This window comes from Geotrypetes seraphini, chromosome 2 (assembly GCF_902459505.1).
Source record: "Geotrypetes seraphini chromosome 2, aGeoSer1.1, whole genome shotgun sequence".
NCBI classification, from domain to species: Eukaryota; Metazoa; Chordata; class Amphibia; order Gymnophiona; family Dermophiidae; genus Geotrypetes; species Geotrypetes seraphini.
The window spans coordinates 397,802,134-397,825,719 of NC_047085.1; the positions used below are offsets into that span (position 1 = coordinate 397,802,134).

The 23,586-nt window shown below is 43.6% G+C and overlaps 1 protein-coding gene across 3 annotated transcripts in view; it reads right to left on the bottom strand.

Moving 5' to 3' along the window:
• The window catches only part of SP4 (Sp4 transcription factor), a 123,045-nt gene extending 99,474 nt beyond the window's left edge, over positions 1-23,571 (bottom strand). Inside the window, exons 1-3 of one of the 3 annotated variants that reach the window (XM_033930900.1) lie at positions 23,407-23,571; positions 22,395-22,480; positions 20,489-22,022 (exon numbers count right to left, since the gene is read on the bottom strand). In XM_033930900.1, the coding sequence (XP_033786791.1) occupies positions 20,489-22,022; positions 22,395-22,480; positions 23,407-23,437 (1,651 nt within the window). In that variant the 5' untranslated portion in view covers positions 23,438-23,571. The other 2 variants (XM_033930902.1, XM_033930901.1) reach the window with 2 other exon arrangements.
• Positions 23,572-23,586: the final 15 nt, after the last annotated feature.

The window sequence follows — 23,586 nt, forward strand, 5'->3', positions numbered from 1 at the left end:
AACCTCTTTGTATAGAAAAGAGACTGACCGCAATAGCCTCTTGCGGTTTCATAGTTTCCACCCTGAGAACCTGAAAAGAAGCTTACCTATTAGCCAGTTTTTGAGGCTGAGAAGGATTTGCCACTCTTTAGATGACTTTAGCTCTCAAGCAAAACAGATGAAAACTAGATTTTACCAACGTGGCTATCCTTATGCCACTGTTAAACAAGCTTATAAAAGAGCTAAAAATGCTTATAGAGAGTGGTTGTTGCAGGATATGAGTAGGGACGATAACTCCCTTGATACGGTGGCCTTTGTTCAGGAGTTTTCTACCCTTGCCCACCGAGTTTCAAAAATTGTGAAGAAGCACTGGCATATCCCTAGGTTGGTCATTCCCACTCTCGATGATCAACCGTTATGTTCATACCGAAGAAGAAGAAACCTGGGTGAAATGTTAAATCACCATAAACTTCAGGAGAGAACGTTACTCGTGAGTGGGAATCACCTACCTTGTGGTCAATGCCAGTGGTGTGCGTACACTATCCCGGGGGAATGTTGGACTCATCCCAGTACCGGGGCCATATATAAGACCAAACATAACACCACATGTAATTCGGATAACGTTATTTAAGTTATTTAATGCCCCTGTCCCAAGCTGTATGTGGGCAGAACAACTCGCCCCATACGGGTCCGTTTGACCGAGCATGAATCTAGAGTGCATACTCATACTGAATCTTCTCTGCTGGTCCGTCATTGGATTAGCTGCGGCCATACCCTTAAAGATCTTAAATGGCGTGTTATGGACCATATTAATGTAGGGTGGGAGGGTGGGAACACTGTCCGGAGGCTTAACCGTTGTGAGCTCCGGTGGATGTTCATACTAGACTCGATGTCCCCTAAGGGGTTAAACGAATCTTCGGACTGGTTAGCCCAAGCTGACCTTTAAGTCTAACTTTAGGGTCTCCTTAATAGGTATAGAGGTAGCTTTGGTTTAAAGAGGTTCTTTTCTCTTTAAATGTCATGAGGTAATGTAGTTTGTGTCCCCGGATATGTCGTCATTTGGGAGGGGTATTTAAATCCCAGATTCAGAACGCCGCGGCTTGCTTTTCTAGCTGGTTGGCGGTACGCTGTGCATGTTTGCTATGAATGTAAGTAATGTTGAATAATGGGTGGGTTTGGGCCATCCTAAAATATTAAAAAACTTTAAAAACCTGTTAATAGTTTGGTCGGAGGCCTTATCCCTAATGATTTGTTTCTTGGTTTTTCAGCTCCCCATGTCGCCTTGACAAAGACATCCGAAACGCGTTGGCATTCAGGGGATTGATCTTAAGCTAAATGCTGAAAGCTAAGTAACCTTATATATGTTCATATGAAACGATAAGATAATTCACATTGACAAAAAATAACTTATAATGCAATAAGTAAAGTAAAAACGATAAAACGGAGGAGGAGGTTCCGAGGGGCAAATGAAGAAGTTCTCCCTTCAAACTATGCTGTTTGTCAGGTTGTCTGATACCCCTTACAGTCCTCAATAAGGATATTCTTCATGAATAGTTGAACTAGACTGTTTTTGTGACTCTGTGATTTTTTGGTGTGCAATAGTAAACAACTGATCATACAGCAAATGAGATACTTCAGCATATTTATTTATATGTTGTTGGGTAAAGAACTTTTAATTCTGGATCTTAAACCAAATGAGAAAAGAAAAGTTCCGTACAATCCCCCCCCCAAAAAAAAAATAAAATAAAATAAAACAGTACCATATGCATAAAGTAAAGGAACAAAAATTTCAGGGAAAATCAGTCACTCATAGTTAAATATTTTTCCAATACCGTCTCTAACTGAATAAGAAGACATAAGAATTTCAAAGCACAGAAAATGGGCAAAATATAAAATCCAACTGAAATTAAAAAAAAAAAAAGCCATCAGTGAAAAAGTTTAAAACATGGCATAATCTCACTTCAATGTTCTTTTACCACACAAAATCTATCAAAAAAAGGTCAAGTCTGGTCTAAGAATATACAGCTATTTCAAGTACAATGTCAACATAAATAAAGAGGAACAGAGTCACAGAATCAATAGTCACAGATAGGAATAGTCACATAATCAAATTTGGGTCTCCTAAATTGCAGAATACAGAAGCTGCCCCAAATTTATTTTTCCTTATAGAACATCCAATATCTCTACTAATCATAGTAGCTGAAAAACAGATTTTTCCATGGATTTCATATTTTTAAAATGTTTGCTATATGCACTTAAAAACTTGATTCAAACATAATTTCTAGAGCTCTCTCAGGTACAGTCTTGCAGTTTATCTAAACAATTATCCTTTATACAGACAAAAATTACTTAAACGTCTTTTTGTGTTAATTAAGATAATAGCTTTAGGATTTTCTGGATGTTCACCATGATTTTACCTGAGGGTGGAATACCTGTGCGCCCGATGAGCCTTCAATTTCAACATGTTGCCTAGTAAGCTTACTGCAGTTAAAACCTCAAAGTACTGCATAAAATCTTCTGATTCAGTGACCAAAATAAAGGAATAAATCAAGCATGTTTTTCCACTAGCACAGCTCTAGTATCCATTGAATAGCTATCCAAACTTAAGGAACATTTTGCATCGAAGCAGACAGGGAGCTTCTCTATATGCATTTCAGCAACAGCCTCCAAAAGATATGTTATATCTAAGGCCAAGCTAAGAAACCCATCTTTAGATAACAAAATTGACAGCTGCAAGATTAGCATGCACAATAATCAAGTCCTTGTGAACACTTGGTTAAAACCCAGATGAACATATAAGCTTGATTTTATCAATAGCTCTAATAACTAGCCTGTGTACCTCATTAAACAGCAACTCTAAAAGCCTAGGGATTTTACTATACCTTTTAAGATATAATTAGAAATGTGACACAATACTTGCAAATGATTGCATCTTGCCTGCTACATTTGAGATTTATGTAAAAACCCTTTTAAATATCACTTACATCGTAGCAATAAGGATTACTAGCAGTTAAATACAGTTACTTTTACCTGTAACAGATGTTCTGAGGACAACTGTCCATGCAGAAGAGCAGCCTGGAATAAAGCGCTATCAAAGATTCATTAACGCTCAGACTGTGCATTTATTTTCATTTTATTTATATTCCACCTAAGATCTGATGCAATAATGATAAAAACCTAAAACAAAAAAGGTGACACCCACACTAAACAAAAATATAGCAAACATAACAGAAAAGAGTTTACATTCATGGTAACACAGTAAATGTTGGCATATGAAAACCTGTATGGATTGCAAAAGGCATAGTTTAATCATACAATGTTATATGAAGTTAACATACATTTAAAAAAAGTGTCATTATATCCATCCCTATACTATGCCTAATTATAAGGTAGGCTAGCCTGTAAAGATACATTAAAGTTTCTAACTTTCAGATTATTTTCCAAAATTAATTTAAAATATCTACAGACCATAGAAGTCTCCATATAACACCATCATTTCACTTAATCAAAATTGCCATTAAAACACGACCCATAATTGAGAAGTCACTTATCCAAAGTCTTCAATTGTCTCTCCCCTTCTAATCATTACTTCCTAGTCTGGGGGTTAACTGATTTTTTTTTCTCTATCCTCTGCCCTCGGTCTACATCTGTGAAAGATGTGAGCCAACTTCCATCAGCAAATTCACACAACTTTGTTGTGAATTAGCCTCTAGATTAGGGGTTCTCAATCCAGTCCTCAGGAGACACCTAGACAATCAAATCTCCCTCCCTCCCAAGTCCCAACGCGCCCCTCTTCCTCAATCCCGAGACCCAACTCGCCCCTCTTCCTCCCTCCCGAGACCCAACGTGCCCCTTTCCTCCCTACAGAGTCCCAATGCACCCTCTTTCCCTTCTTCCCTCCTGAGTCCCAACGCATCCCTTTCCCTTCCTCCTTCCATTCTGTGCCCCAAGTACGTATTCTCCCTCTAGCAGATGTTTACCTTCTGGCTAGCTCCCTCTTCCTTCTAGCTGCAGTCGTTTCTCAGCACAAAGCCATGGGCAGCGGCTCCTATGTGCGGCCTGCAGCCAAGGCTGGAAGCCTTCCCTCTGACATTGGAGGAGCCAGCCTCCACCCCTTGCAATCAGAGGTCCAGCTGCCTCCCTCCTGGTTTTGACAGAAGCTACATCAGAAGGAGGGAGTCTGAGGAAGATCCTGGAGGAGGCCTGTGATGTTGCCTATTCATCGACAAAGCTTCTAAGAGGCTGGTAGGCCCCAGGCAGGAGGTACAAAGGGGCTGACCAAGGGGAATCGCAGGTTTTGGGTGAGGGGTTTTGCTGGTTTTGACCTGTGATCGGGAGGGAGGGTGGCTGTTGGATCCATGATAGGGAGGCTGGACCGGCTGGAGCTGAAGGGATGGGAGACGTGCTGGATTTGGGTTGGGGATGGGGGGGAGGTAAAGAGGTGCTGGGCCGATGTTGTGGGGGACTGGAGCTGGGGAAAAGGGAGAAGTGCCAAACCCACACCTGGGTGCTAAAGGGAGGAGATAGAGGTATTGGACCCATGGTAAGGGAGCTAGAGGGAAGGGAGAGAGATGCAGGACCTTTAGGGAGTAAGACAGAGGAGAGAAGGGACCCATGGGAAGGGAAAGAGGTGCAAGACCTTCAAGGTGTAAGAGAGAGAGGAGGGAAGGGAAAGAGAAAAGCTGAACCAAGGGGATGAAGGAAGAGTGAGTGAAATATTGAACATAGCGGAGGGAGGGAGGAAAGAATGTGAGAGACATTGGTGTAAGGTAGTAAGAGAGGGGAGAAGCTGGACACAGGGAGATATACAAAAAGAGGAGTGATGGTGGACATGGATAAGAGCATAGGAACAGGGACAAAAAGGGGAATGCTGCATCTGCCTAGGGGTGGTATATGGACACAGAGGGGTAATGCGGCCACTTCCAGGGAGAAGGTGACCTCGGACAGGTACACCGTGATCAGCATGGCGGCGAAGGCTGCGGAGACCATACGGCGCCTCTACTCCCGGAAGCGCAAACAAGACAGAAAGCGAAAGGCCACCAACGCGAGACCGACATGCCTGTGTGCTCCTCAGCTGCACCACACAGGCGCCGAGCTCGCCGCGATTCCTGGCACTTCCCACGCTGGATGGCTACGGCAGCGAGAGGCAGAGCAGCAAACAAAGCAGACGCGAGCTTCTTGCATGCTTGCCTGGTCCCTCGAGAACTGACGGCAACCATTCACGCAGCGGCAAAGGACCAGGCAGGCGCGCAAGAAACTCACACCTGCCTTGTTGGCCGCTCTGCCTCTCGCTGCCACAGTTGTCCAAGCAGGAGAAGCGCCGGGAGTCCAAAAAGGTCACTGCCGCAGCTGTCCAGTGAGGGAAGCACCGGGAGTAGAAAAAGGTACTGGGGGGAGGGGGTATTCGCTCCATAAGACGCACCCTTATTTTCACCCACTTTTTTTGGGGGGGAAAAGTGCATCTTATGGAGCGAAAAATACAGTACTGCATTTCTTCAAAGGGGTGAATAACATGGATAAAGGTGAGTCAGCCGATACTGTATACAGTATTTGGATTTTCAAAAGGCATTCAACAAGATACCTCATGAAAAACTTCTGAGGAAATTAGAATGTCATGGAATAGGAAGTAATGTCCAATTACACTGGCCAACACTCATTTTGGTGCCTCAAATGTTAAGACCTGTTTCTAGGTTTATTTGACCTGCTGATTCCAAAAATGGCACTAGTTTTCTCCTGTGTGCTCTAGTTTCTGAGATACAGAACATGTGCCATATACTACTCTTCACTCTGCTCGCCCATTAAAAAATCCAGATATTTTAATGTAGTGTTTAAATTAATATCTTTCAAGCATGAAGGAAACATATTAAACATTAAAAGTGTACAGCATGAAAATCTACTTATTTCATATCAAAGGCACAAGTTTATGATACAAACTTTCCAGTCATTCGACACACAAGAAGCTCCTTTTGTAAGACTTCCAAAAGTGGGATCTGCCAAGATAATCTCGCATAAGATTCCAACAATAGTCTGCCATCATGTGTGCATCCCATCTTCCTTGGTATCTGGCTTCCATTCTTTTTGTGGCTGTGAGTGTTTAAACGCTAAAGAAATTATGCCGCATAAGAGAAAAGGGAGTGGTAAGGTGCCTACCTCCTTGACGCCTGCACCAACTTGGAAGCAGACAATTGAGCAGTTGTTGCCTAGAATCTGCGTAAAAATCGGCGGAACTGGCCCCGCGATGGGAGAGGGTAAAGAAGGCCTTACCTCACAGGGGCATGGAATCTCGCTTTCGCCTCCACATATTGATTCAACTCCCTGTCCGGCAGACGCAACTGCCTTGGAAGTGGGAAACAACAGTGTTGCTGAAGCTGAGCCGGGAATTCCTAGAGGAAGCGTCCAGGGCAGATGAGCTTCTTCCGATGGAGATTAACATTGGAGAGATAATCCCCTCCAGTGAGGTGCTTTTTTCTATAGTACAATTCCATTGACAAACGAAAATAAAGTTTCATAAAGGAATCCAAGTCCTGCTGAAAAATGAAAGAAGTCAGAAATGTCATTCTTATTGAAGAGTCTGAAATAGACTCCTCCAAAATAGCTGATATGTTATTAATGTCCAATTGCGGAGTTTGCGGTTTGTCTTCCTCCATTGTTTCTTGGGTTTTAGTGGAAAGTGGAAGATAATATATTTTATTTTTGGACAAGGCTGCTTTGAAGACATCGGAAGAGGTAAAAATCTTGGCTGGTAAGATTGATGACATCTCTAAAGCTTTGGAATAGTCTAATCTTGAAGTGAAAAATACAATTAAAGAAGTACAGTCAGAAATTAAATCTTTACAGGATTTTAAAATAGCTGCGATTAAGGACACTATATTGCTTCATTGAAAAATTGAAAACATAGAGAACTTTAACTGCAGACTTAATGTTAGAATAATGAACGTCCCCCAAAGTACCTGGGACATCTGCTTATGAGATGTTTAAGAAGTATCTAGTGGAAGTGTTAAAAGTACTTTCAGATCTTATTCCTCTGTTAAATAAAATATATTATCTTCCACTTTCCACTAAAACCCAAGAAACAATGGAGGAAGACAAACCGCAAACTCCGCAATTGGACATTAATAACATATCAGCTATTTTGGAGGAGTCTATTTCAGACTCTTCAATAAGAATGACATTTCTGACTTCTTTCATTTTTCAGCAGGACTTGGATTCCTTTATGAAACTTTATTTTCGTTTGTCAATGGAATTGTACTATAGAAAAAAGATATGGGTATTCTTGGATGTAACTAAGGTTACCAAGGCTTTGGGGATGTCTTTTTTACTGGCGTACCCCTGTAAGTGCATTGTAAAGTATGCTCAAGTTAAGTATGTCTTTTTTTAGCCGGAGAAGCTAAGAACATTTCTGGAGCTGAAGAAAATTGCTGTTTAATGGAGTTAAAATAACGCAGATTATGCTATAGCCTTTCATTGTTTTTTTCTTTTTCGATTAACTTTTTATCGTTACCTGCTTTATGCCCACATATTTTTTTGTGGTCCAAGGAAGCGTGGGCATATGGAAAAATTATGTTCCTACCTGTTAATTTTCTTTCCCTTAGACGCAGCAGATGAATCCAGAGACCAATGGGATAGCTCATATCTACCAGCAGGCGGAGATAGAGAAACTGATTAACAGGTGGTCCTATTGGCTGGCACTCCTCCTGTTTATCCAGTATAGCTCCTTGCCCAAGCATCCGTAACCAGCAATAGGCATAGCATGTAAAAAACTTCTTTCCCATAACAAATCTCAAAATGCAATAATACAGAAAACAACCTGCCATAATAACAAACTGCGAAAGTTGCAAAAGAAAAAACCGAGAGACAATATCCAGAAAGGATGGGGCTCTGGATTCATCTGCTGCGTCTAAGGGAAAGAAAATTAACAAGTAAGAACATAATTTTTCCTTCCATAGCAACAGCAGCAGATGAATCCAGAGACCAATGGGATGTAGCAAAGCAATCCTCAATCTGGGTGGGAAGCAAACGCTGCCTCCGCAACAACAGAAGCACAAAATGCCCCTACCGCATGCGCCCCCACATCCAAGCAGAAATGTGGAGAGAAAGCACTCTCGGAAGACCAATTAGCTGCGAGACAAATCTCCTCCAAGGAAAAAACCTCTGGGCCGAGCCCAAGAAGTAGCCATCGCTACGGCGGAATGGTCATGAAGTTCTTTCGCCAACCGCTTCCCTGCCAGCAAGCAAGCATAAAGAATGTCCTCCTGGACCCATTGAGCGATGGAGGCTTCGGACGCCGCCATACGTTTGAGGCGTCCCTTGAAGAATACAAAAAGGAGATATAAACAACTAAAAGTCGTTAGAAACCGAGCTCGCGGAGAACGCTACGTACGTATCAAAAAATGCAGTGAATAAAAGCACTGCTCCCAATTTCTCCTCCCAGGAAGAAGGAAGGAAAAGTGAGCATGACATAAAAGAAAGGATGACACCCCCCTAGAAAGAAATAGTGGTACCATCCGAACTGATACCCCATATTTCGGAAATCAGAAATAGGAATCCCCATTAAACAAGGCCTGCAACATAGAAAACTGCAGAGCTGAAGCCATGGCCACAAGAAACCCCATGTTCAACGGCACAGCCCTTTAGAGTCCCAAAAGATAAGGATGAAATGAAGCCTTCGGTAAACTGAGAAGAAGTACGTGAAGATTGTACTCCAAACCGGGCTTTCTAAGAGGCGCATGAATATACCGCACTCTGTTTAGGAACTGAACTACATGAAGCTGAGAAGTAAGCGAAGAGCAATATACCTAGCCCTTGTAACAAGCCAAGAATGGCACTAGAAGCTGAAGGGAATTGAACGCTAAGCCCTCGGCAATACACTTGTGCCAAAAAGGAACTCTGGAATGGTTCAAACATTAAGAAGCACCCAAGAAAAGAAAAACCTCCAAAAGGAAGCCGAAGCCACAGGAGAAGACGTCCGTAGCACCTGGATAAGAGAAGAAACAACCTGCTTCGCATAACCCTTACACGTCAGCCAAGATTTTTCAAAAAACTAGGTCGTAATACTAAAGTAGTACAAATATCCATGTTGATCGGACCCTAGGCGAGCAAAGCCGGAGATACCAGGAAACTTCTTAGTCTGGCTGTCGAAAGACTCATCAAATCCGCATAGTAAGGATGGCGCCGCCAATCCAGAGATTCTACAAATACTGTGCCTGGAAAGCGAGCTTGAGATGGCAAATCCAAGCCATCATCAGCCAGCGGAAAACACTGAAAAAGAGAAGGCAGAGGCGAGAAAAGAGACATGCAGCTACCCCCTCTAACTCCCACTCCCTGGGCCCGCTGAAGAAGCTAGGAAGCTTAGAATTGAGAGACGAGGCCATGAGGTCTAGGTCAAAGAGATCTCACGTCCATAAAAAGAGCTAGAACGCCTGAGCCACAAATCTCAATATCCAGGATGCAGAAGATTACACTATTACTAACATGCACACTTTCCAGAGCGTACACAGCGCTGTACACTGTAACATACAAGAAATGCTCAGATTCCGCGGAGAGAAAGTCTATCCAAACTCTTATCCTGATCCATAAAAGGATCTGCCAACAGAAGACAAAGATGAGAGTCCACCCATTGAAGCAGACCAACTTCACCTGCCAACTGAGTACAACACCTACTGCCCAAGCTGTAGAGAAATACCCCCATCCTAATACTGACCAACAGGACCCTCAGCGGCAATACGGAAGAATGATCTGAAGCTCCAGAAAGGTAGCCTGACCCTGCTCAAAGAGTAGAAGAATGAACAAGTACTGAGTCGCCTCTGAAGACCAGACTCCTGGAGCTGAGGATGGAAGCCACCGAGCCCCCCAACCCGACAGCCCGGGATGGTCGGTGGTCATGAGCTAGTCCAGCAAAGACCGAGGCATGCCTTGAAAAGAGAAATTGCGCTGAGCCACCAAATCATACAGAGCGATGCAGGAGGAGCATACCAAATAATTGGAGCCCTGAGATACCGGGAACCACCGGAACAAAAGCGACTGCTGTAGTGTAAGAAGGGGAAAGCAAGCCGAAGTTCCCAGTAGAGTCAGCAATATGGATCCCAGAAACTGTACAGAATCCCATACTCTTGGTCATGGTAAGCGAAGAATACCAATCTGAGATCGAGACCTCACGCCCAAGTCTCCGGAAAGAAACACGTCTCTCCTATATGAATAAAAACATTACCCCGATATACCTATAAATAGTACAGGAGAAAAGAGTGCTGTGCAAATTCGAAGATGCACGTGTAAAGAACTGAGGAAAAGATACCACCCTTTTCGTGTCAGTCAAATGGCACGACTGGAAGTTGTCCGAATCAATCAGGCAGTCAAGAAGAAATTAGATGAATCGCCTGGTAGCACCAAAATGGTACCACCGCCCACATCACCTAAAACGTTCGTGAAGCCTTGGGTAGGCGAAATGGCATGTGCCAAAACTGAAAGCCCTGCTCCAAGAGAGGCAGGCAAACCAAGTGCCGATTCGGAGTCCATAGAGAAAATGTAAATATACTTCCAGGTTGTCTGCAGAAATGTGTAACCCCGAGAAACTAATTCAGCAGAATGGGATCCAGCCTGCCCAATGCCCCCCGTCTCGGGCACCATGCAGTAAGTGGAACAACGTCCCTTAGTTCCCGAAGAACTACAAGAACTGTCCTGAGGACCAGTAATACTGAAAAGGGAAACACAAAACATAGAGACTCCAAGAACGAACTGGAAACCTGAGGAGGATGCAAAGATGCAAGCATCCTGAAAAATCTTCAACCACCATATATTCCCTCGGAAGCCAATCTTTCTTTGCCCAATGTTCATGTTTGGCTCTACTATCCCAAAGGCATAAAAATCAATCAATTTAACCATCTCTAAGAAACTAGAGCTGATGCGGTCTATCCAATGCAATTTTCTGAATCAGCGCTCCAAATAACCCCAGGAACAGGTAAAAACACACCCAAGGCACCAAAAATTTTTTGTTGGCTTGTGTTATGGATTAAAAACTTGTTAAGAGAGAAAACGAGTAGTGTTAAATTAACAATATATTCAAGAAAGAAGGGCATGTAGTGGGGTTCCTTTCTATAGTGCTACTGTATTTCCCCGAAAATAAGCCCTAGCATGATTTTTGGGGTAGGTCTTAATATAAGCCCTACCCCCGAAAATAAGCCCTAGTCGTAGGCAGCTGCGCTTCCCCCCGCCCCCGCTACACAGCCGAACCCCTACTGACCCCTCCATCCTTCCATCCCAACCGATCCCCGCAGACCATGACCATAAATACCTTGCTGCAGAGAAACGTCGGGCCAGTAGCACTCACAGGCTAGAAGCTGGGCAAAGGGTTCTGCTGCACAGGGGGATGGGAGGGAGGGAAGAATGGAAGCTGGGCAAAGGGTTCTGCTGCACATGGGGATGGAAGGGATTTAGGTATAAAAAGATGCTGCAGAGGGAAAGCATAAGGGGATGGGTGAGAGGGGAGGACAGATGTTGCATATGTGGGGGAAAGCAAAGAGGAAGAACTGGGGTGAAGAAAAGGAAGGGAGAGATGATCATGTATATGAAAAAATAAGCCCTACCCTAAAATAAGAACTAGTGCCTTTATTGGGCCCCAAATGAATATAAGACACTGTCTTATTTTCAGGGACCCCAAGAAAAACAACCGACAAGGGGGAGAGACAAGAGAATTCTGACCACGACCTAAATTAACCTACAAATTATATAATGTGAAACAGGAAAACCCTCAGTAACACAGCCACCCGCTTGGGGAAAGGCTGTCACCGGCTGACACTCAGAAAGAGTGTAAACTGTGAAACATCCCCGGGTTTTTCCTGTGCAATCAATGAAGTGCACCCCCAAAAAGTGCTACGTGTGAAAAAAGATTAGTAAATCAAAAAAACACACAATGTAAATAGTCGAGAAAACTCTTGTCTCTACTCCTTGTCAGGGGGGCCAAACAAGGAAGGAAAGTGTCCAAATCTGTCCAAATCTGAACCAAGCCAGTCAAAAAATGGAAGTACTTAGCTTCTCTGAGCAGTAGAACAGCCAGCCGATGTGAGACATCATCCGTCCAACGGGACTCCGTTTCGGGGGTGTACACCCCCTTCTTCAGGAACAACTGGACTGTATTAGGACTGGTGATTCCTCCGACGTAGCTTGGAAAGTGAGGCAGAAAATGGCACTTAACGGAGGAGAACGCCTCCGATTTAAACTGCAGCCATTGATGTTATTGGATGAAAAAGTCAGATGACAAGCTGATTAAGGGAATGGGTAAAATTCCTAAACGCAGGAAAAAGATGCAACAAATGAAAAAATGCAAATCATCAGCACAATTAGGCCCCAAATATCAAATAAACCAAATTGCAAAGGGGAAAATATGTTCCAAAATGAGTCCACAAAAACTAGTACGTAAGATGCCATTCAATGTAGTCGTTATGTCCATTAGGGATTAGGGTCTGGAGTTCAAATATCCAATATTGTTCTCTTCTTTGTAACCACTTGACTTTGTTTCCCTGATAGTCCGCAAACACATGCTCAATGATGAACCAGCGCAGATCTCGAAATGTATGTCCATATTGAATGCAATGGGGGACCATGGGAGAGCTTAGTGATTGAGTGTTGATCCGTGATCTATGCTCTATTAACCGGGTTCTAACAGTTCTTTACGGGAAGGTTGTCATACAAGATGTAGCGACACATGTGACATCTGTCAGACTACTATCCAGGGCAATCAATGGCAACATCCTAAAACTGGCAGATTGTACACTTTGAAGTCCGATACCACCTGTAAATCTATGTGGGCTGTTTACATCATCATATGTCCCTGTACCATGATCTATGTAGGTCGTACTCAAAGAACTGTTAGAACCCGGTTAATAGAGCATAGATCACGGATCAACACTCAATCACTAAGCTCTCCCATGGTCCCCCATTGCATTCAATATGGACATACATTTCGAGATCTGCGCTGGTTCATCATTGAGCATGTGTTTGCGGACTATCAGGGAAACAAAGTCAAGTGGTTACAAAGAAGAGAACAATATTGGATATTTGAACTCCAGACCCTAATCCCTAATGGACATAACGACTACATTGAATGGCATCTTAAGTACTAGTTTTTGTGGACTCATTTTGGAACATATTTTCCCCTTTGCAATTTGGTTTATTTGATATTTGGGGCCTAATTGTGCTGATAATTTGCATTTTTTCATTTGTTGCATCTTTTTCCTGCGTTTAGGAATTTTACCCATTCCCTTAATCAGCTTGTCATCTGACTTTTTCATCCAATAACATCAATGGCTGCAGTTTAAATCGGAGGCGTTCTCCTCCGTTAAGTGCCATTTTCTGCCTCACTTTCCAAGCTACGTCGGAGGAATCACCAGTCCTAATACAGTCCAGTTGTTCCTGAAGAAGGGGGTGTACACCCCCGAAACGGAGTCCCGTTGGACGGATGATGTCTCACATCGGCTGGCTGTTCTACTGCTCAGAGAAGCTAAGTACTTCCATTTTTTGACTGGCTTGGTTCAGATTTGGACAGATTTGGACACTTTCCTTCCTTGTTTGGCCCCCCTGACAAGGAGTAGAGACAAGAGTTTTCTCGACTATTTACATTGTGTGTTTTTTTGATTTACTAATCTTTTTTCACACGTAGCACTTTTTGGGGGTGCACTTCATTGATTGCACAGGAAAAACCCGGGGATGTTTCACAGTTTACACTCTTTCTGAGTGTCAGCCGGTGACAGCCTTTCCCCAAGCGGGTGGCTGTGTTACTGAGGGTTTTCCTGTTTCACATTATATAATTTGTAGGTTAATTTAGGTCGTGGTCAGAGTTCTCTTGTCTCTCCCCCTTGTCGGTTGTTTTTCTTGGGGTTGGGGAGGTTTTGCTACAGTTATTTTTTCCTCCCTTTACATTTTTTTGGGTTCGTGTTTTGTATTATTTTCAGGGAAGCAGGGTACTAGACATATGCAGCACTATACATCAAAATATAGTCGAGACAGTCCCTTCTCAAAAGAGCTTACAAACTAGTCAAGACAGAAACTGGACAAGATGATGCATTTATACACAGTGCTCAGGTGGGGGAATTACAGAGAGAATAAGACAAGACAGATATTAGTGCTTAGCAGGTGGGATGGAGTTTGGAATTGAAATGAGCTTCAAAGAAATAAGAGTTGAGTCTGTATTTGAATACTAACAGAGACGGAGCTTGACATACAGTTTGTTCCATGCATACAGTGCAGCAAAGCAGACGGGGATGGAGTCTGGAGTTGGCTGTAGAGGAGAAGGGTATAGATAAGAGACTCACCTGATAATCTGAGTGCCCTTGTGGTTAGGGGGAGGGGAGAGCGTGGGGAGAGAAGAGAGATCCTGAGGAGCTGCAGAGCAAATACACTTGTAGGTCATTAAGAAGAGTTTGAACTGTATCACCGCTTTGTGGAGGCGTGCTACCGCCAGCACCACCATCACCTCGGTAAAGGTTGAAGGTGCCATGGCCAGGTTGAAGGAGAGAGTGGAAAACTGGAAATGCTGCTCCAACACATGAAATTATAGGTACTACCTGTGGCCCAGGAAGATGGGAATGTGAAGATAGGCCTCCGCCAGATTAAGCGATGTGAGAAATTCCCCCGGTACCACTGCCACAACCGACTGAACGGTCTCTATGTTTAAGCGCAGTACCTTAAGTGCCACATTGACCGACTTGAGAACTAAAATCGGCCTCCAGTCGTCTGAGCCTTTCTTTGGCATGAAGAAGTATATGGACTATCTACCCAAGTCCAAGTCTGTGCTCGGGACTGGCTCTTAGGCCCGGAGAGCCAGTAGTCTTTTTACTGCAGCCCAAATTTTGAGAGCTCTCTCATCTGGCTGGCCACAGAACCTACAAAGCAGTCTGGTAGGGGGGCACAGAACTCTATTTTGTATCCCTGCCGGACAATGTCTGGGACCCAACAGTCTGCACCCATCTGAGACCAGACCAACCAAAAAGCCAACAGCCTGCCCCCTAACTGGGGGTGCTCAGTCCTTGTCCTGGCATCATTGTGTTTTCTTAGGGGCTGAGGAGGAGTGAAAGTGCAAGGCTTGCTGTCTCCTGTCCCCACTGAACCTCTGACATGACCCCTGAAAGGACCTCTGTGTCGCTTGGCCTCCTACACTCCTACATAAGGACAGAATCTTCAAGAGCCTTGAAAATTGCTCTGTCCCAAACTCCGGGCCGTCCAGGATCTGCTATCTGGTAAGGCCTTGGAGCGATGGTCCACAACACTGGCCATCAGGTCATCTAGGCCCTTGCCAAGAGAATCTACCCCTGAAAAGGAAGCCTGATTAGCATAGCTTTAGAGGCAGAGTCACCCATCCACTGTCTAATCCACAGAATCCATTGGGCGGAAAAAGCATGTGCTAAGACCTTGCTCATAACTCTGATATCATACAGAGTGTCTGCTATATAATTCACTCCAGATAGGAGCATTTGGGGACCTCATCATCCTGCGAGTCTGAGGCTTGAGACAGGTAAGTGTGGCAAGCACATGCCAAAAAGGAAGATGCAGCTGTCACTTTAATCCCTAGAACCAAAGCTTCCAATTGTCACTTGAGGATCAAGTCCTCTTTGTGATCCTGAGTATCCTTCAGCATAACCCCTCCTTCATTAGGCAGGGAGGTTCATTTAGTGACCCATGCCATCAGTGAGTCCACCTTCGGCTGAACAAAGAGCTACTGAAAATCTGACGCCATTGGATAAAGCTGGGCCATAGTCTTAACCACTCACAGGGATCCTTCTGGTAACTCCCAGTGGTCCGTGATCAGCTTGGTGATGTCTGGTGGATGTGAGGGAAACAATGTAGTCTGAGTCACGGAGCTGTTCATAACTGAGCACTAAGATTAGGAATCTGGAGGGATTTCCAGCTAAAATTCTCACAGCAAGGTGAAAATAATGCCCGAGAATGCAGAGGTTTGAACAGCCTGCACACTGTAGGGTCTTCCCCCTGATCCAGGGCTGCCACTGCCGCTCTCATGCAAAGAGGTGGACTCTGCCAGAGGAACTTCATCCCGAGACAAAAGTGGAATGGAATCGGACTTTCTCCTGGGAACACACCTCCTGCAGATTCCCAGTCCTGAAGGTCTTAGAGGAAGCTAAGCACAAGGCTCCCCCTTCCCTCATATGCTACGTCACACGTGGAATATGGACGCTCCCCAGGCAGCCATTCAGCACAAACCGGGCATAATATTGGGGTAAGAAGGACTGAGGAGTCCATCCCTGTCAATTTTAAGCAAAACTGAGGGGGTTTGAGGAATGTGGCGACTTCAGAAAAAAAAAATTGTTTAAAATCCAAGATGGCCACTGCCAATAAAATCGCGTCATAAATGACCAGTGGAGACTTCTCTGAAAGTAAAAAAAAATGCAGGGAAAGGGGTTTTAGAGGTACGAGAGCTTAGGCTCTTGCTGCAGAAACCTTCAAAAATGAGTTTGAAGGAACCCCCCCAAATTTTCCCCATAAGCTATAATAGCCTTACTCACTGTGCCATGCAATGCCTGCCTCAGCATATGATTTCAGCTGGAACAAACAGAGAATGCTCACAGATTCGCTAGACAAACCTAGTCTTCTGGCTGTCAGTTAGATTGAGGTCAGACTGAGCCTCAATCCCCAGAAAACCTCACCATGTAGGTAGGTGGGGAAGACTACTCAGCCGGTCCACCATTTGTCCCGGCTGAGCCAGGAAACATAGAAACATGACGGCAGATAAAGGCCAAATGGTCCATCTAGTCCGCCCATAAACAGTAACCATTATCTCTTTCTCTCTCTGAGAGATCCCACATGCCTATACCAGGCCCTCTTGAATTCAGATACAGTCTCTGTTTCCACCACCTCTTCTAAGAGACTGTTCCACGCATCTACCTCCCTTTCCGTAAAAAAGTATTTCCTCAGATTACTCCAGAGCCTATCACCTCTTAACTTCATCCTATGCCCTCTCATTGCAGAGTTTCCTTTCAAATGAAAGAGACTTGACTCATGCACATTTATATTACTTAGGTATTTAAATGACCATCATATCTCCCCTCTCCCGCCTTTCCTCCAAAGTATACAGATTGAGATCTTTAAGTCTGTCTCCATACGTCTTATCACGAAGACCACACACCATTTTAGTAGCCTTCCTCTGGACCGACTGCATCCTTTTTATATCTTTTTGAAGGTGCTGCCTCCAGAATTGTACACAATATTCTAAATGAGGTCTCAGAGTCTTATACAGAGGCATCTGATACCTCCTTTTTCCTACTGGCCATACCTCTCTCTATGCAACCTATAATCCTTCTAGCTTTCGCCGTCACCTTTTCAACCTTTTTGGCCACCTTAAGATCATCACATACAATCACACCCAAGCCTGTGCTCAAGTCCTTGAGTAAATCAGGGATGTGAGCAGCTATGTAGGGGATGGCCCTTGAGCTCAAAAAAATATAAAAGAAGGCTAGCTAGCTAGGTGTCCCTAAGGGCTGATCCTGCTAGCAGCATACCTTCATGACACGACGCAGAAGTCCCAACAAGTGAGAACCTCTGGGAACAGAGCCTCCAAACAAACAATGAGAAAAAATACCCCAAAATAATAAACTGTAGAGCAGATCAGAAACACTTCTGGGCAACTTGCTTGAAGAAAAACTATGTGGGGCAGGAGCAGCTCCCTGGAAAGAGGCAGAGTTGAAAACATGATTGACAGTTTTCTGCAAGCAACTTGTGAATTGAGATACAGAACCCTAGACACATGGCACTAGAGATTTACTTGGGGGAGTGAAGAAGAGAGCACAAAAGGGGAACAGTGACTAGGAAATGAGAGAGCATGAGAGAATATACTAAGATTGATAACAAATAGGTAATTTTTTGGAGTACTGCGTCCAATATTGGTCGCCGTACCTTAAGAAGGACATGGCGTCACTCGAGGAGAGCGACGCATCTGATAAAGGGGATGGAAAATCTTCCATACGCTGAGACATTGGAGAAACTGGGTCTCTTTTCCCTGGAGAAGAGGAGACTTAGAGGGGATATGATAGAGACTTACAAGATCATGAAGGGCATAGAGAGAGTAGAGAGGGACAGATTCTTCAAACTTTCGAATAATAAAAGAACAAGAGGGCATTCAGAAAAGTTGAAAGGGGACAGATTCAAAACGAATGCTAGGAAGTTCTTCTTTACCCAACATGTGGTGAACATCTGGAATGCGCTTCCAGAGGGCGTAATATGGCAAAGTACGGTACTGGGGTTCAAGAAAGGATTGGACAATTTCCTGCTGGAAAAGGGGATAGAGGGGTATATAGATAGAGGATTACTGCACAGGTCCTGGACCTGTTGGGCCGCTGCATGAGCAAATTGCTGGGCACGATGGACCTCAGATCTGACCCAGCAGAGGCATTGCTTATGTTCTCATGCTCTTTTGTGGTAATTCTGTAATAATAGCTGTTGGAGTTTTAACATGGCATGCTTTTGTGCCATGTCTACTCTACTGCTAGCATATGTGCTTATCAAATCTGTTTATCACTTGTCTCTAAGCAAATATAGAAAATTATTCACGCTTGTTAAAAATATGCAACAGAGATAATGAACAAATCTCAGGCATGAATAACAGTGCAATACCATAACATTCCCTGTAATGACTAACATTATTATATACACAAGTAAACTTAATTATAATCTATTTCCAAGTCAGAAATCCACCACAAGAAACTAGTAGAACATATAGCTCATTTCAGAATATCAAATGAAAAACTTTGAAACCTTGAAATAAATTTGCTTCCTGTACTTGTTAACTACCTCAATATTAGTATTTTCTTGATGAAAATATCTTCTACCTCCTTAGCAACAGCTTTCCAAGGACATATTTTCTGTCTAAAAGTGCAAAGGAGATCTACAAAACAAAACACTTAAATTTGTATTTTAAGAAAAGCTTTACTTTGATCAGAAGGGGCTGCTATCAAAGCCTTGCTGGTTAGCTACAGTAACTAGGCAATCCCAAGTTTAGTTCGAGCATTAGAAACTGTGGTTCCCGAAGGCATTACAAATAAACAATTTAAGAAAGCAAAGCATTAAAAACAGAAGAACAGAAAGGAGTTTAACAGTACAACATATCTGCAACTGGAGCAACAAATTATTTTTTAAACAAGTTCTCATTTATTAACTGGATTTCAAAATATTAATATCCAAACATCTACAGGTGTACTAGTCAGGGTCTTCAAAATGTCAACCCATTTTTTTCTTCACTCTTTTTTCTTATTCTTCTATACCTTCTACAACTACTACTATTATTTCTATAGTGTTACCAGACACTGTACAGAGTCAAGAAGGAGACCTTCCTTATATATATATTTTACTTTAATTAAAAGTAAACACCATTTTCCTACTGCTATGTTGCTATAATTTCCTTCATTGAGTCCATTTTTCAACTCTGGCTGCTGTATTATATTTAGGGCTTCTATTCAGAGATGTATATAATTTGTAAATTTAGGATGGTTTTATCTTATTTATTTATTTATTTATTTATAACCCGCAAATCTACAATTCTAAGCGGATTAAATTGGAGTTAAAGGTAAAATATTTGGTATTTTATCAGTGTTTTTGTACCACAGCTTATTTGTTATCTTTTATAGTAGAATCAAATATGTGCTTTAGTGTTGATCAGTAGTGCAGAAAAGGCTAAACATGAGTAAGAATGCATTAGACAAGTGAGAGAGTATGAGAAGTGTGTTTTTTCTGGTGTTTATATTGAATAAAGACCTAATTTAGCCCCCCTTTTATGAAGCCACGTTAGGAATTATCACCAGCCACGGCAGTAAACATCGGAACTTTTACCACTGCGGCCAGTGATAAAAACCACTAAACGCAGCTTCATAAAAAGGGGAGGTGGTGTGTCAACTTTTTGCAATTAGGGATGTTTTATCAGCGGTAGCCTAATAACATAGAAACATGATGGCAGGTAAAGGCCAAATGGCCCATCCAGCCTGCCCATCCGTAGTAAACATTATCTCTTTCTCTCTCAGAGAGATCCCACGTGCCTATCCCAGGCTCTGTTTAAAATTGGACACTAATAATTATCCAAATCAATAATATATTAAGTAAAAGTAAACCGTTCTGATCCTTTGGGTCCGACATGGTGTATAAGAATTGATACACTAGGTTACGTTATGTTAAAATCTTTAAAGCAAATTGCCAATTAAACCAACCTCACTTACTGTATATACTCGAATATAAACCGTGATTTTTGGACTTCTACTGCTGCTTTAGAATTTACATTCTGTTTCTACAATCTAATTTAAGTTGAATACAATTCAGCTACCCTAGTTAGATTTTTGTTTACTATTCTATGCTATTTCTGCATTATTTCCTATTTTATACTTTGAAGTGGTCAATGACTAACAGTAACACAAACTCTTTGAAATGAATCTTGTAAAATTTACAGATTTGACAGAACTAGAACAAATCCTTTAGTGCAAACATAGGTAAACCAATTTAGAAAAAGGAAAAAAATACAACTTACCTGCTACACTAGTGATAGTTACTGGAACTCCCTGCACCTGCATACCAGCTGCACCCAGGTTAGCGACACTTACTGTCTGCAGGTTAGGCACTGAAGCAAGCTGGGCAGCATTCAAAGTAATTGGAGTGCCAGCAACAGTTAGTGGTGCAATCTGGGCAATGGTAGTGCCACCACTTGAAGACACTGGAGTAATGGTGAGCTGCTGAGGTAGCCCAGCATTCTGGACTTGTAAATTTGGTAGGCTTTGAATATTCTGAACCTGCACAGTTTGCCAGCTTATCTGCCCTGATGGTGTTATGGTTGGAGCCCTGATGAGCACCTGAGTTGGACTTACTGCCTGAAGCTGAATATTCTGTAAAGGCTGCTGCTGAAGAGTCTGGAAAGTCTGTCCAGGCTGTAGCTGAAATGACTGCTGAGGAATGGCCTGGATAATCTGCTGCTGAGGTTGTTGGATTTGTATTTGCTGCAAAACAGGCTGACCAAGTATCTGTACCTGCTGAAGTGAGCTTGACTGATCTTGCACACTTTGTATTCCATTAGACTGAAGCTGACTCGTGCTCTGAGCTTCAGAATCTGAAACAGATGTTTGGGGTTCTTCTGTGGAACGTTCTGTACCAGCTGCTGTGCTTGCAAATTGACCAGTCTCTACAGAGCTCACTAGTGTGTCACTATTGGTCAGAGATGTGGCAACAGCAGTTGTACAAGTGGAGGAGGGAGACTCAGGCATGGTACCGACAGTAGTGATGGGTGTTGACACCAACTGATTCCCATTGGAAACCCCACTATCTGTGGGCTGAATAATTTGCCCTGATCCTCCTGCCACATTGTTTATCACAGGCAATGCCAGAGTAACTCCTCCAATGTTTATAGGCAAAGTTGTCACCACTTGGGTTGGAGTGCCAGGGATAGTCTGGAGCTGCAATGGTATTGATACACCAGGCCTAATTTGGACTGGAACAGTTTGGTTTGCTAAATTTTGAGCAATAATATTGGCAGAAGATGTTCTGTTTGCAGCTGTGATGATAGCTTGATTATTTCCTGCTGGAATTAATTGTATCTGACCCTGCAAATCTTGCAAAGTTGTGGTATTGGCAGGACTGATTTGAATCTGCTGACCTTCCACAGTCTGAAGCTGTGGAATTACTTGATACTGTACATTACCACCTGAATTCTGAACTTGAATCACCTGAAATTGCCCAGGGGTGGAAGGTGAATTACCAGGTTTGTTTTTTGTCGGAGACGTGTTCCCACTATTACCACTGGATGAAGTTGCTGTACTTGTAGAAACAGTAACTCCAGGTTGAGTGACATTGTTTTCTTTGGAACTAGGAGGTGCAGCAGCAACAATTTGCCAGGTATTACCAGCAAGCTGGGTTGTTACCAATTCTAACTGTTGTGGTTGGTTTGGAAGTTGCAACAAACCTTGACTTGGATCTATAATAATCTGTTGCTGTCCACCTGCTTGATTTTCACCAGTTGTTCCTATTTTACTGCAAGTTGCAGCTAGCAAGGCCAGAGGAGAAGGCTGGGAATCCTATTTGGAGACAAAAAGGAAAATGGAATGGTGCAGCAGAAGATAACAATTGTGTTAATCTTTATGGCCATAATGTATTACCGAAGCGGAATACATATGCAGCACATTACTCTAAATTGCCAATACAAAATAAGGAAGTTAGTAACCCAACTTTAAATACAAAGGCTCTGACCTAAAAGACAGCTATATAATAATAATAAACTTTATTGTAACCACTGAAGGTGAACTAAATAGTTTCCCACTGCAGGTTTATATATTATTACATTTTGTGGAACAATGGTTTGAAAGTTTGGGTTTTACAAACTATAGTTCAAATTACACTTCAGAAACTTGGGCCTTAACCCTAAATGCTGCAAGACCTGAGGGATTTACCTGGGAGCCTGATGTTTTGCATTTTTTACTAAAATCAGCATCTGATGATTTCCCTCCTTCAGTGGCCATAGCTTCCTCCTTTTGATCTGTAAAAAATAACGTCACAGTTATATAAGAATCATAAGCATACTAGATCTGGTGTTTTTCAAAGATTTAAAGTATCCATTTCTGAAAGATTAAAAACAAAACGTGGTTTGAAACCCAACCCAATAGATTAAAAGGGAACACCCAGAAAGGAGGCTGTCTTTTCATGCATACATTCTGGTTTAGGGGGGGGCGTGTGGAGGAGGGCGTGAAAAATGGAAGTGGGGAAGAGGAATTTAAAAAGAAGAAGAACGTAAAGTCAAAATGTCAGTTAAAAATAAATATAAAGACAACAGAATAAATATGGGAGGGGTGAAGAAAGGGGGTGGAGATTTACGTACCGCTCATCCCTCATATCTAATCAAAAACAAACAGTGAGAGGGGTGGGGGAAGGGGAGTGGGTGAAGGGGGGAAGGCCGGCCGCTCAGGAGCAGAGGCTGGCAGAGGGACGGCTTATCTCTCCGCGCATGGCCGCCGCTGGGCTGTGGCGTAGCTCGGCTCCCACCCGCAGCCCGGCCCACGAACCCGGCTCGCCGCACTGATTGACAGCGCGGCCCAGCCCGGCGGAGGCAGGGCGGCGACAGGAGGCGGCATCAGCGGCCGCAGGGAGCCCATCTCTCGCTGCCCTAAGCCGCGGGGGCTGCAGGAGGAGGTGGCGGGGAGCGGCCCCCTGCGCCTCCCTCCGCCGCCGCCCTCTCCCGGGGAAGACCCGCCCTGCCCCCGGCTTACCCGCCCGCCGGCTGGCTCTAGCTGTCTTGTGGGGGGAGCTGGCTGATGTTGGCGGTGCGGCCCGCCACTGTCTCCTCCCCGGTACTGTGCCCGGGCGTGTAAGGACGTGACCGCCGCGCGCCTCTCGCCTGGTGTCGGCCCCTCGCCCTCCCCCACCTCGAGAGCGCGCGCACACATACAAACACAAACACACTGCAACCTGCTGCCCGAGGAAGTCCCTCCTCCCGCATTTGGGAGGGCAGGATACAAGCCGGGAAGATGTCGTGGGGGAAATACCCTGTGTCTAGTAAGAAAAAGAGGATCACAGTTCTTGGGGAGTTGATCTATCGCCCCCTCCCCTTCCCTTCCCTTCCCCACCACCAAGGTGACTTGATAAATT